The 14,632-nt window shown below is 39.3% G+C and overlaps 1 protein-coding gene across 4 annotated transcripts in view; it reads left to right on the forward strand.

Moving 5' to 3' along the window:
• The window catches only part of arhgap36 (Rho GTPase activating protein 36), a 104,692-nt gene that overhangs the window by 73,511 nt on the left and 16,549 nt on the right, over nucleotides 1-14,632 (forward strand). For all 4 annotated transcript variants that reach the window (XM_074623211.1, XM_074623213.1, XM_074623214.1 and 1 more), the window contains exon 3: nucleotides 2,655-2,723. In XM_074623211.1, coding sequence (XP_074479312.1) covers nucleotides 2,655-2,723 — 69 coding nt within the window. The remainder of the gene's footprint in view (nucleotides 1-2,654; nucleotides 2,724-14,632) is intronic.

The raw sequence follows: 14,632 nt of genomic DNA on the forward strand, positions 1-14,632 counted from the left end.
CCAAACAATGACTTCTTCCACATAAACCCAGTCAGAGGACGAGGATGTAGAGATCGTAAAACAGAAACAAAACACACACAGAGAGGACTGCTGCTGGAAGTAACACCGACGCCCCTCACCGTTGATTTACAGCCGAGGCTTCAAATCACCAGAGTATTTTCTGCTATCCACTATGGCCGCAACTAATGTCAATGTCTGGCTAGTGATCCAGAGGAATTTAGACAAAAACACCAAACAAAAAGGAGGCAGGAATGCACCAAAATTTCAGCCATTGTACTTTGCAAACCCCATGTCCCAAAAGAGAGTTTACAAGTTTATATTTGATATCTTGTGGTTTCATGGGGTCCTCTCGTGTCCGTGCACACGGAGAACGCTGTGGTTCTCCTGTACGTCGACAGACAACTTCTTTGTAAATACTCTGCATGTAATCCAATAATGTAATCATTAACCTGAAAGTAAAAAGCTCGTTCTTCCTCTTAATAACAGTAGTATGCCAAAAAAAAGGAAAAGAATGTAACAGAAGGTCTACTAACGAGCTTTTTCCAGAGCTTTCCACCACATCTCATTGTCTTCCTTAAAAGATGGAGTTTGCTCAGTTGTTGTCATTTTGTCCACCCTTTTTTTTTTCTTTTAATTGGTGCAAAAGCAAAACAGCAGTGACTGTACAGGTTGTACAACAATGATAAGAACAGGAGAGAAATACCCAAGAAAAGACCAAGAAAACAAGGTGACGTACGGGGTCTGATATGATACATGACAAACCCAACAACAAAACAAAACAAATAACCAAAAAACAGATAAAATAAAAGTAATATTAATTCTAGTAATACCATCTTAAATACATTTTAAGTGAAAAGATGATAATAATAATAATAATAATAATAATAATTTTTTTTTTAAAAAATATTTCCTCCATACTTAAGTCACATGACATAATAATTCTAGTAATAACATCTTAAATAAATTCAAAATAAAAAGATAATAATAATTATAATGATAAATAATTTTGGAAAAAATAAATATATATGTATATTTTGTCCATACTTAAAACATGTAATGACATAATAATTCTAGTGATAACATCTTAAATAAATTCAAAATAAAAAGACAACAATAATAATTCTAAAAATATATATTTTTATAATATTATATATATATGCCATACTTAAATCATGTGAAGACATACTAGTTATAGTAATAAAATCTTAGATAAATTAAAAATAGAAAAGATAATAAATCTAAACATTTATGAAAAAAAATAATAACAAATATTTTGTCCATACTTAAAGCTGAAGTAGGCGAGATTGGAGCAAATATGATTAAAACAAGTTATTTTTATAAAACGGTAGCTATATTGTGTCAGTAGTACATGAAACAGTTAACCTGAAAAAAAATCGTGTTCCTCCAGTGCTCCTAACGGCATCTACAAGATTTCAGAGAACGGAGGAAAACAAGCAGTCAGAGCTGATCTGAGGTCTGCTGTCCATCTGCTGTCTATGAGAGCCGGCTGTCAATCACTCGCGAACTCTGATCAAACGGTCAAACTAGGCAGCGCTGATGAAATATGAATCAATATTCTGTTACTGTAATGACTATTACATCTGAGGAGATGTTCTCAGAATCATCTTGTAGTGCACAGTTTAGCTGTAAAATGAGAAAGGTTGTTACGCCGCCGCCATTGTGAAATCTGTTGAAGGAACGCCAAGTTCCGGTCACATGACCAGAGCACAGCCAATAGGAACGCTCTCTCTCTGAAATGACCTGTGATTGGTCAAAGTCTCCCGTCACGGGCTAGATGTTCTAAAGCCTGAAAACAGAGCCATGAGGAGGAGCAGAAGTCTAGTTTTCTCTCAGAACACTTGAATTACAATATGCTGAAAGGTTATTATGGGATTTTTGCCCAATGATGCCAAAAATATACTGCTTACTGCCACTTAAAGTCACGTGATGACAGCAAGCTCTCTGAGTGAACTTCATCCGCTGAGGAAAACTGTTGAAATGTGATGTGATTGAAAACTAGCGACATTTTGTTTTCAAACTTTATTCACTCTTTCAGTACAAAAAACAAGTCAACAATACATTTGCAAATAATTTTGACATCATTTTTCACTGCAAAAAGGGATTTCAGTTGGATTTTTAAGTGTTTAAAATGTGGATTTTTCTTTTAATATCACGCCCCTAAAAAGTATAGTTTTGACCTGAGTAACTACTATTCATTTACCTCTATAGGATTCTCTCACACACACATAAAACACACATCATTGTCTCTCATGTCTGGGGCCATGCAGCCATAAGAAAAGGGAGCTATTTAAACAAAGAACACAGCCTATTGAAATGGTCGGCTCTATTGTTAGAGCTGAGGAAGAGGTGCAAGCACTCAGGAGGAAAAGATGATAAGAGAAAGAGGAGAGGAAAGGGAGGGAGGTCGTAATGAGGGCGCTGTTTGTGTTTGAAAGAAAGAAGTAATGATTGTTAAGTTGATTTAGAGCTGAGAAAAATCCTTCATCTTAACAAGCACATAGAAATACACACATACATATCCACCCATTTCCATGACTAGATAAATGAAAGGCAGACATCCCTGAACAAACAGTCTTCTTTGTTCATCACTAACTCTTTTATTCATGGTGGCTTTCTTCTTTTTTTTCTCACAGAAATACACAAACGGAGAAAATCTCTACGCAGGAAGTTTGACTCCTTTTCAAAGGAAAAGAAAGAGCGAGGTGAGTTCATCGCACAAACACAGTCATGTGTGGTTAAACATAAAACCATCTTTCATAATCTGCGTTTCCGCGAAGTCCCTGCGTGACCCGACACCCACGGACGATGTTTGCTCCGGTAAATATTATCGTCAAACACAATGTCCCCCTTCTGCTCGCTAAAACAGCTTCACCGCCGCTTCTACCACTAATGGTCTTCTTACATACTTGAAGATCCTGTGTTTATAAAGCACAAGAGGCTCAGGGCTGCAGACTGACGGAGCGTTCAGTGAGTCACACTTGTGTGTTTCGTCGCCTCTGCGTCTTTCCTGCGTTCTTACAACATAAAGTGATTAAACCTCCTCCGCCATCTCGCCGCGTCACCCTGCAAATGCAAAAACAAACTCCCTCAGTAGAGCGTGCCTACGTACCCCAATTACTGGAAGCTTTAAAGTAATTATCATTCATTAATCATGACGTTTGTTCAAAGTGATGTTATATCTGTGTTTGCTCATAGTTTTTTTTAATCCCACTTACTCAGATATCTTGAAAAAAACACTTATTTCTACATTTTATTCTCTTCTGACTTTCTAACAGAGGTGTGGACTCAAGTCTTGGAATTTGGTCACAAATTGGATGACTTCAGGCTCAACTTGACAAAATAAAAAAAAAGAAATTGCAACTCTTCTTGGACTTTAACACCAGTGACTCGTGACAAACCCTATTGCGGCGTCGTTGGTGTTTTAACAACCATTCGTTTATGAGTTATTGATCCGGGAAGTTCAAATCTCTCAATATCTCTCCAACTTTACCGAAGTTAGTTTTTCCGCAGTCATGTCTTCTTCCCAAAGACACACTCTTTTATTGTTTCCAAAAACGACGTACTGATCCATGTCCATCACCTTCAGTTACACAGCAGCACCATGCTTTTTTTTTCTCTCATACACAGCACCGTCCTCATACGCGCTCTTACTTTGTAAATGGTAACTTCCGGTCGCAGAATATGAAATAACAGGCGTTTTTTTTTCGTTTCTGTCTTCTAGTGATTTTATTTTTTTGTTTTTAGAAATAGAAAATGAAACTCAACCTGTTGTTTTAAGTTAAGTTCATCCCTTTTTGACCCTGATAAAGAAAAACGCCTTGTATTTCAATTTGAATTATTGTATTTTAAAACGAAAATAAAAATAACCACTCATTTTTTGTTTTTTAATATCCGTTTGTGAAAGGATGACCAAAACATACACTGACTCGACCCCTTCATCGGTTTGAATGGGAACAAAATGATCTGGGAGCGTCGTACTTTTGAACCCGTGTGCATCAAATATTGGTTTTCATAAAAACATGAACAGCTTCAGTTAAGCAGGAGTGCTGCGTGTAAAGTTGTCCATGTTAAGCATCAAGATAAGGTGAGATTACTTTATTTAATGTATCCAGTAAACACGGCCATAGTACTGGTGACGGGACACGCAGACAACTGTTTTCAGTTTCTCACATTTCATCTCTCTGCTTTCTCTACCTCCTCTCCTCTCCTCTCCTGCCTCTCTCTCTCACTGTAAGCCTCATCTGCCAATGTGACTCCAACCTCTCATAAAGAGATGTTCTCTATTCTCAGGTGATTATCACAGCAGTGCCAGATACCAGCCAAAACACACAACACACACACACACACACACACACACACACACACATTCCCAGGCCGTCTGCGCAGCTCTTTAAATCCTGCCTCCAGCCTCTTACACACAGGGACTTAGCTGAAGCTAACACTGCTAATCAAAACACAGAACATTGGGACCTGGCAGCGCTCCCGCTGGCACCGCTCCTCCCCCCTACTACTGAAGGCATGCGTGGCCTTTAGGGGTCAGGAGGTAGCAGATTACATGTAACAGGATTATCAAGTGATAACTGTGGAGTTACTGTGAGCGAAATAATAATCAGATTGTTTCGATGTGAGTGTGAGTGACGGGAAAAGCCAAAATGTTTTTCCTTGATTTGATGCAGATTGCAGGTTCAGCCATGAGAGCATTTCTCTGGTGCAGATAGTGGAGGAGAAAGCAAGAATGAAGACAGAGATATCAGATATATGTATATTATATATGGATGAGGGTAGAGGCCACTGTGGCAATGTGCCTGTTGAAGTTTAACTGGACCAATAAGATCATGGCTGCCTTCACGTCATTAGAAGAACCCAACCCGACCTAACAGGAAGGCGTATAAATAGCACGACATTTCCGTGTGTCATGATAACGCATTTTAGGCTTTTCGCGTGTCATTTATATACCACAGGCTTACGCTTGGGCCAGACTGCCCGCGTGAGCAGTGCGTGACAGCTGCTTCGCTGAACTGCTGCGTGTCCCTTGCGTGGGTTGTCCACGCTGGCAGCGTTTCTGCTGCAGCTCTGCTGCTGTCAGCCCTTTCTTTCTACATTGAGTTTGCCTTTCATAATGGCCATTTCATTTCTCTTTTTTTTCCCATACTTGTTATTTTTTCCCTTTTTTCGAGGTTGTTTTCATCATATGCAATTGACAGTTCGTAATCACAATAGTTTATAAACCATTTTTTTCCTGACAATGACTGATATATTTAGCTTCAGGACATCTCTGACTACATACATGCTGAAAATCAAACATTTTTAGTGGATTCATTTAGAGATTAACAAAAATCGTAATAAATCGTAATGTCGGATCGCAATACCTAAAATTCGCACTATATATTGAATCGGCACCCAAGTATCGTGATAGTATGGAATCGGGAGATAGGTGTATCAGCCCTTTTTTTTAGTATAAACTAAATGCCATTACAGGAGGGAGTTAAACCGAAAGCAGGCAGTGGTGTAGCAGCTTGGACGCAGAGCTCCAGCTTTGGTTTATACAGATAGAATGAGTGCTAAATGTTTACTTGGACTGCCCAGTGTTACTGGTTAAGGGCCTGCTTGAGACAAACTAGACATGGTCGGGCGACCCGCTGTATGCCCTAAAGGAAAACATGTGTGGGCGGTTGGGGGATGGAGAAGTAGCTGTTTAAAAGAAAAGTGCCTGATACAGACGTTGCAAATCCTGCTTACTCTTTCACCTCCGCACACCTGGCGAATTGCTGCGTAAATTGGGCGCAAGTGACAAATAGCCTGTTTTGGAAACCCACCATTGTGATGTTGGAGAGGGGTATTTCAGAGGCTGTTAGATCATCCGACTGGTGCTTCTTTCCCATTCGCTCAATCTACGATGTTTGTGTATTTCTCTTCCCTGCTTGGCCTTCCATCCTCCTTTGTTATTATTATTACGTTATTTTTAGGAAAAGGTTAAAAAAGAAGCTTCTGTGTTGTTGCATGTGTTTCACTGGGGTTTACACAGAGGACATCCCGTGTTAAATAAACACAGGTCTTTAAATTCACTTAGCTCAGTGCCCCAGAGGACCAATATTACCATCCAGCTGCTGGCGTGGTGATGGAGAAATGGCAGCGAGTACCGAGCAGCCTCTAAATATATCTCCTTCAGTCTTCCAGGAACAGACGATGACCTGAGGACCAGAAATACTAAAGAAGGAGAGAAGTGAAATCTCTGAACAATAGGCCTTTGACCAGTCAGACACACACACACACACAGCTGTCTTCCTGTCTGAGTTTTACTGTTTGTTTTACTTTTAACCCAGGACAATGTCCACAGGGGGTCTCATCAGTGAAATGCTAACTGTAGTAATCATGCCTACTAGGATCAGGATTTTAGAAAAACAGAGGTCAGGAGTCCAAATTCCCCCATGCTGTACAACCAATACAGAGCCCAAACCTGTAGTACAAAAGGAATTATCAGACGAGTCAATAATATAACTGATTACATCAATAATTCTGAATCAGTGGTTCCTATTATTTTCATTGAAGCCCCCTCCACTTCTATTTAAGGAAAGCTGATCCACCCCGCCCTATATTTTCTGATATCATCACTCTTAAAAAAATGATAAATCCTCGAACAAAATCCTCAGTTTAAATAAGTGGAATCAGTTTATTAAATGAGTTAGTCTTTCTTTTATTAAATCAACTTGACATCTTGATGGATTCACCATGCGAATGCAGATACATAATATGATCGTTTTTTGTAACTTACTATAATAGTCCGAGTAAGGGTTAAATCGGTAGCAACTGGACTTGGTTTAGATTCTTGAAGACGTTTCACTTCTCATCCAAGAAGCTTCTTCAGTTCTGGCTGAATGGTAGCAGGGGAACCCAGGAATTCAGCCAGAACTGAAGAAGCTTCTTGGATGAGAAGTGAAACGTCTTCAAGAATCTAAACCAAGTCCAGTTGCTACTGATTTAACCCTTACTCGGATACCATGACCTGGATGACTGAGAACCTTCACAAACTTACTATAATAGTGTTAGAGCTGAAATAGATTTTTCGTTATCGTGGCTAAATAAATGAAATTTATGTTGCAAACGGGAGAGCTAATAGATTGTGAATAGTGAAAATGTTGTTTTTTTTAAAGGCTAAACACCAACAAATATGGATTGTACCAGAATATTTTGTTAGATAAAAACATGTTGTGACTTTTGGAAATGATTACATCTATCTCTTTTCAATTAATTTAGACTTTTTGACTAAACGACGCTCTGAAGTTATTGGAAATGTTTGGATCACACAATTCAGAAACAATCCTACGCAGCCAACACTGGAATCTCTACAATCTAATACTAATAATAAAAGTGTAGCCTGATCTTTATCTGCAACTGTGCGCAAATACCGGGTTTAAACAGAATGTGGACTTTTAAGTAGCAAAATAATATATCATTTTAATTAGTTTTATATACTGACTTTGTATAAATTATCCAGTATGATTTTAGTTATACATGTGCAAATCTGATTTAGACAACCTCAGAGCACACAAGTCCTGACGCAACCCCTGTGATCCCCCTAAGGGGGGCCCGGACCCCAGCTTGTGGACCACCGATCTAAAATATTTTTTACATTTTATATATTTAACTGTCAAATGTATTTCCAGTGCTGTTTGCAAGACTTATCCTTATTATCAGAAATATTCATATACACATATTTTGTTTTGTTTTGTTTTTTTTACTTGACAATTCATTTTAATAAAACACTTACATGGTTACTGTACATGCACAGATAAAAGAACATCAAGGATACCTCAAAAAAGTCACAGGACTTATTTCCATTGTGGTCCTTTGTTGTAGATCAGTGGTACGTATATATATCACCAAACCGCCTGCCTCGTTCAAACAAAAGTCCAAAACTAAAAGGTGTTTGGTTTACTATTGCGTAAGATGTTAGGACCACTGAATGTCTGGCACCACAGCTGGAAAAAATTAACTACTGACTAAGATTTTAAACTCCTTCTCAGGTTGATTTAAAAACCCAAATCCCAGAAACCTGCCGACTTCCCCTTCCCTATAACTCTGTAAAAAAGCTTCGGACCTCTCAGTCATCTAAATGTCCCGTTAGCTAGGCTCCCTGACACTATGAAGTGTTGTTTGAGACTTCCGAGCTGCCGCTAGCCAACTATTAATTGCTCAACTGTTTACTTAAATACCTCCAGCACAAGCAGCTAACGCCGTCGTAGTTGGCACTGGATGCCAGAAAAAGTGGCCAAATGTCAGGAGGCAGCGGTATGGAGTGGTCAGCTCGGCCATTCCTGCCAACAGACGTCAGGACTGTGAGGAATAAGCACCAGCTTACTTATCAAACAGGGCCATAAATACTGTGTGTAAGACACATTAACAGATGACATCCTATTGAATGGATGGAGCCCGCTTTCGTTGGCAGGAACGTTGTGTTTGTTTGAAATGTACCGGGTTACCCAGAACGTATTACCAGAAGGTTACCAGAAGAAATCTTTCAACCAGTTTCAAGACAAAGTGTCCTTCCTGCTGAAGTGTACTCGAGCAAGAGTTCGTCCTTAATAAGCGGCCAGCAAGAGGATTACCGTTTTTAAATATATGCAAAATAAAATGGAAAAATGGCCACTGATGTTACCAGTGGTGGAGGAAGTGCTCAAATCTTTTACTTCAGTAAAAGTAGTAATACCACAGTATAGAAATACTCTGTTTCAAGTAAAAGTCAAGTATTAGCATCAGAATATAATTAAAGTAGCCTACCAAAAGTAAACTCATTATGCAGAACTGCAAATTCATATACATCAGACCAACAATACGTCATCCAGAGTAGGCTCTCATGACCATTTGGGGGAAACTAATCCCGGGTCCCTCATAGACGGTAACAGAGTAAACAAAAGAAGTTGAAACATGTCTCCAAAATTATACTTTAAACAAACCGCTAATAGTAATAATGCTATGCTGAAGAGTTGCTGTTTAAAAACGTCGTAAAAAAGATGTAATTGAGAGGCTTTATGACTCCAAGCTATAGACCAGACCAGCATGGCTTTATGGCTCCAAGCTGTAGACCAGACCAGCATGGCTTTATGGCTCCAAGCTATAGACCAGACCAGCATGTCTTTATATCTCCAAGCTATAGACCAGACCAGCATGGCTTTATGGCTCCAAGCTATAGACCAGACCAGCATGGCTTTATGGCTCCAAGCTGTAGACCAGACCAGCATGGCTTTATGGCTCCAAGCTATAGACCAGACCAGCATGTCTTTATATCTCCAAGCTATAGACCAGACCAGCATGGCTTTATGGCTCCAAGCTATAGACCACACCAGCATGGCTTTATGGCTCCAAGCTATAGACCAGACCAGCATGGCTCTCTGGCTCCAAGCTATAGACCAGACCAGCATGGCTCTCTGGCTCCAAGCTATAGACCAGACCAGCATGGCTCTCTGGCGCCAAGCTATAGACCAGACCAGCATGGCTTTATGGCTCCAAGCTATAGACCAGACCAGCATGGCTTTATGGCTCCAAGCTGTAGACCAGACCAGCATGGCTTTATGGCTCCAAGCTATAGACCAGACCAGCATGTCTTTATATCTCCAAGCTATAGACCAGACCAGCATGGCTTTATGGCTCCAAGCTATAGACCACACCAGCATGGCTTTATGGCTCCAAGCTATAGACCAGACCAGCATGGCTTTAAATTCTGCAGTTCCTCCAGACCAACAGAGGTTTTCCGTGTCTTGTGAAGTGACCGAGCTGTGCAGAGAGTTACGTAGTCTTCTCGTTACCTACCGGGTGCCGGTGTCTCCTCTGCTCTCTCCGGCTGCGGGCGGAGAGAGCAGAGGAGACATGCTGCAGAGCTCCGCTGCCTCAGCCTGCACTTAGGCAGGAAAAGCCAACACTAGGATCAGATCTAAATCATGTTCATGGAGAGACCTTCGTCTGGTCAGCTAACATTACTGCCAAGCAGCTGAAATATAGAGTGATATTGTGGTTATAGCTGACGTGTGTCGCCTCACTGTTTTGAGTGATGCTCGTTCAGGTATATTGAGAGCGAGCAAGCGCGAGCCCGACGCTGACTTTCGTTGATTTCACGGCCACAGGTGTCGCTGTTAAGAAGCATTTCTGAAAGTTACAAATAGTCCCTTTAAGGGAAAATTGCTTTATTTCTTATAATCCATCAGGATTATAAAGATATGTTATTATAATCATTCAAATTAAATGGTAACTGTACAGTACAGTACAGTAGTTTTATATGTGTACAGTTTTGAAAAGCAGTACATGATTAAAAGAGTTCACTTCCAAAATCATTTTTAAAAACTGAATTTTCTTTTATGAATGTTGCTTGTTGCAATGGTGGAAGGTAATTAAGGACATTTATTCAAGTACTGTACTTAGTAGCCAACGTATACTTTAATTCCATCCTATGCTACTTTATACTTCTACTCCACTACATCTGAGAGGGAACTATTGTACTATTTACTGCATTTAAGCTTTAGTTACTAGTTACTCTGTAGTTACTTTACTTTTTAGATTGTTGGTACAAAATATAAATAAACTAATATGTTATAGTATATTACAGGTTAAGCCACCCAACAGTAAGCCTATATAAAGTAGCCTAATTGAAATTGGCTTCACTTTTACCATCTGCAACATTAACGGGATGAACATATTAATGCATTAATAATAATAATTCAATAATATGATATATATGATTCTGAAATGAGCCATTCTGCATAATGAGTACTTTTACTTTTGGTACTTTAAGTACATTTTGACGCTGATACTTTTGTACTTTTAAGTAAGATTTTGAATGCAGGACTTTTACTTGTAACAGAGTATTTCTACACTCTGGTATTAAGACATCTACTTAAGTAAAAGATCTGAGTACTTCTCCCACCACTGCAAATATTGTACTTTTCACTGTATTTATCTGACAGCTGTAGTTACTTTGAAGATCAAGGCTTTACCTTCCAAATATATGCTCAGTTTATAAAATATGGTGCATTATACTGTAGATTAATTATAGATTAATTGTTACTGACTAGCCTACCCAATAGCATTAAAAGTATAGTAAAGTTAGGTTGATTGTGACCCGCTACAACATAAAATACCGCATACACAGTAATGCATAGAAAATAGGGTTTTTACTTTTATTTTTGCAGCTAGTACTTTTGTACATCTACTTAAGTAAGTTTTTGAATGCAAGCCTTTTATTTGGAGTCATTTCACAGTAGTAATTTTTCTACTTTTTCTTAAGTGTGCGTGTGTGTTCACGATTCTGTAAATTTGAGCGTGTTAAGTTTAGATGCAACCTGATTAATCTGCTCAGTGTTTCCTGTTTCATGCCTGTGAATGACACATACAGAGAGAGCTCTAACGCCTCACTGGCCTTTCAGTTTATTCCTGTGTATTTTAGGTGCTGTAGAGTGGAACAGTCACTTTACACTCAGTGTAAGCAGGATGTATCAGTCGTTGGACAGCGCGTCCTTCAGCTGGACAATCAAGGTTCAAGACCACAGACTGGCAAACATCCTCCTTGATGAAATGTCATTTATTCTGTAGCTGGCCTCCCTAAGGCAATGGGCAGAAGAACAGCGGGGCGATGTTTGTAGTGCTGTTGCTGAAAAGCTGGACACAGTCTGTGGAAATACTGGATTTAAACGTTAGTTGCGCCCCGATGTTCTCATCCCAGACAGATATTAAACACCTGTGAGACCATGAAAATACCTCCGAAGGTGAAAATCGCTGTTGGATAAAAGGTAAAATATGAGTGAGAGGCACTGACAAGTCTAAGTGTCAGAGTCCGAGGTCACAAGTGTGGCTTGCCCTAACCATGATAATTATTTATTTGCTGGTGGTCTTGGTCAGTATCCCTATGCTTCAAACTATGATCCTCTAGCGTCAGTTTTGGACGTGTCGGGGGCGGTGTGTCAGTTTCCGCTCGTTACATGCGTAGTGTCTTTTCATAATAAACTTAATTTTTAAGTTTAAACATAAACCTAAGTAAAAACTTGTACGTTTTAGGCAACAAATGTAGTTGGTAAGGCTAGGAAAAGGTCGTGGTTTGGGTTAAAATAAGTCTGTTTGTTACGTAACTGTAATTAGTTAAGTACGTAAGTTACATAACAAAAGTAAGGTAAAATAACTAGGGCTGTCAATCGATTCAAACATTTAATCGCGATTAATCACATGATTGTTGTTGATTAATTGCAAATTAATCACCCATTTTTCATCTATTCAAAATGTACCTTAAATGGAGAGTTGTCAAGTATTTAATACTCACGTCCAAGGGACCCCTTTGAAAATGGCCATGGCAGTTTTTCCTCACCAAAATTTAGCGTAATTTTGTAGCATTATTTCGACTCCTTTGCGACAACCTAGTATGACAATGGATTCCTCAGGTTTTCTAGTTTCATGATACCAGTATCTTCAGTCTAGCTTTGAAACTGAACCCGCTACAAACTACAAATCACAAGTTGTGTTAATGTGTTTTATGAAATCAGTGGCGTTAAAACAAATTTGTGTTAACGCATTATCGCGTTAACTTTGACAGCCCTAAAAATAAGTCAACGTTCACTTGGTTTCACACGGGACTTGAACAGCTGTCTTCTGGGTAAAAGTCCTGTGTTTGTTTGACCCATACCACTTCCGCTCCCAGCTGCTCTACGCAGACTTTCTTGCTCTTTATACTACGTCAGTTGCTGTGACGTCTAATAATGACGCAGATTGGTTGATGTCTGATGTGTCTTATACAGATGCTAAAGAGTGTCTCTTTGCTTCAGTATCAGAAGCCAAGGTGTACTGACCAAGCGTCGGTGTTTTGGCGAGTTGGGAGTCAGAACGGGTTGCCTTAACCGTACCATAGTTACAATACAAGGATATTGTTGAAATAAATAACTTGTCATCGAATGTTAAAACTTCATCATTGAATTTAATCTGTTGTTTTGCAGAATTGTCTAATATCAATAGCAGTAAAGGGTGTTTGGCAAAACATTTACTTAACCTATTTAACCGATTTAAGTCAACATTTTTGACACATAAATTTGATTTAGAAAGTTAAAATTATTGATTGCTATCATAATTTTGTAAGCAAATTCACATCAAGTTAAATCCTTGACTTTGAATCTCAGAATTTTTACAATAGGCATTTTTTTTCAGTTTAATAACCCCCCATTTTTCCCCTAGTTTTTATTTTCCTGGTTCCTGGTGGGGGGCGTCCTAGTTTGTGCTCAAATTACGAACTTTTAGGATTTAGTCAGCAGTGTGTGAACATTTGCAGATGATACGTTGTTTTACCTTCCACAAAACCACTGAAATACCTAGATAGATAGATAGATAGATAGATAGATAGATAGATAGATAGATAGATAGCATTTTGCCAGTCAACTCTCTTAATTTGAGTTGTTGCTTTGTCACTCTTTAATCCAAGCCATTGTTGTTGTTGTTCTTGTTCTTAATGCCCTTAATTCACCTCTCTAACTGGATTTTGTGCCAGATCAGAGTTGCTGTCATGTGACGAAGCAAAGCGAAGGATTTGCAGTTTGAGCAGTCGAGCTGCTGACCACGAAACCCGTGCGATGACAGCGACCTCGCTCATGTTGCATTTACCTGCTGTAAGCCCGTATCAGTCTGAGTGTGATGTCTGGTTTGTGACTGTGGCCGCTCTAACAGGATTACCTGTTTATCCCTCTCTTACCTGCTCTCTCCATCCATTCCGGCTATTCTTATACCGCTCGTCTACTTGAACTCTGATAATCTCTCCTGAGAGGGGCTGTGTGATTACTGAGATAACAAGGCAGAGGCAAGCTGATCCGACACCATTGGTACATTATGTCAAATGGTGTGAAACCCCCAAAGTGCGTCACAACTGGAGCTTAAATTGTTAAAGGTTTTTCTTTTTGTAGTTCCACTTTGTCCATTGTTGCTCTGTGAACAAAAAGAGTCTCGCCCCGAAGATAAAAGTCAAATCATCTTCCTGTTTGGAGTTGAGATGTGATCAGCAGAGAGGAATGTGTTCCGTAAATAAAACGAGACTCTGTCAGGACTCCAGCTCAGCTCCAACCTCTGATATACAGCATAGAAATGTAACGTCCACATACAATAAAGACTTAGCTCAACTGAGGAAAGAGCAGAAAAAAGTGAGCATTTCCATTCCAGATGTGATATTTCTGTCCCACAGAGCTGACACCAGAGACATTTAAGTAATATTTAATACCGTTAGTACTGACATCTTTCCCATCGGTTTCTTCCTTTATCTTTCCTCACATATATTAATATTACAGCCTCATGATTCTGCAAAAAAACTTTGCAAACCGCATCATGCACAGTTTTTATAACACCAAATAAGTGGATGAATCAGTCTTTGAGGGATTTAGAGTCTCTCCACCATATCAGGCAAAAGTTTGCAATCATGACTCTCTGGACTGTCAAATTAAGCCAGATTGATACTGGACAAGCAAGCCAGATTTCTGCAGAGTTTATTAACACAAGAAAGCCCTGTTAACTTCTTTGTAGTGGTAACTGTAACACTTTAAAAACATCTCTTGATAATTTACTGTGCACTTTTGAACTTTGGAGCATGGCATTGCAGGGA

Source organism: Sebastes fasciatus, chromosome 22 (genome assembly GCF_043250625.1).
Source record: "Sebastes fasciatus isolate fSebFas1 chromosome 22, fSebFas1.pri, whole genome shotgun sequence".
NCBI lineage: Eukaryota > Metazoa > Chordata > Actinopteri > Perciformes > Sebastidae > Sebastes > Sebastes fasciatus.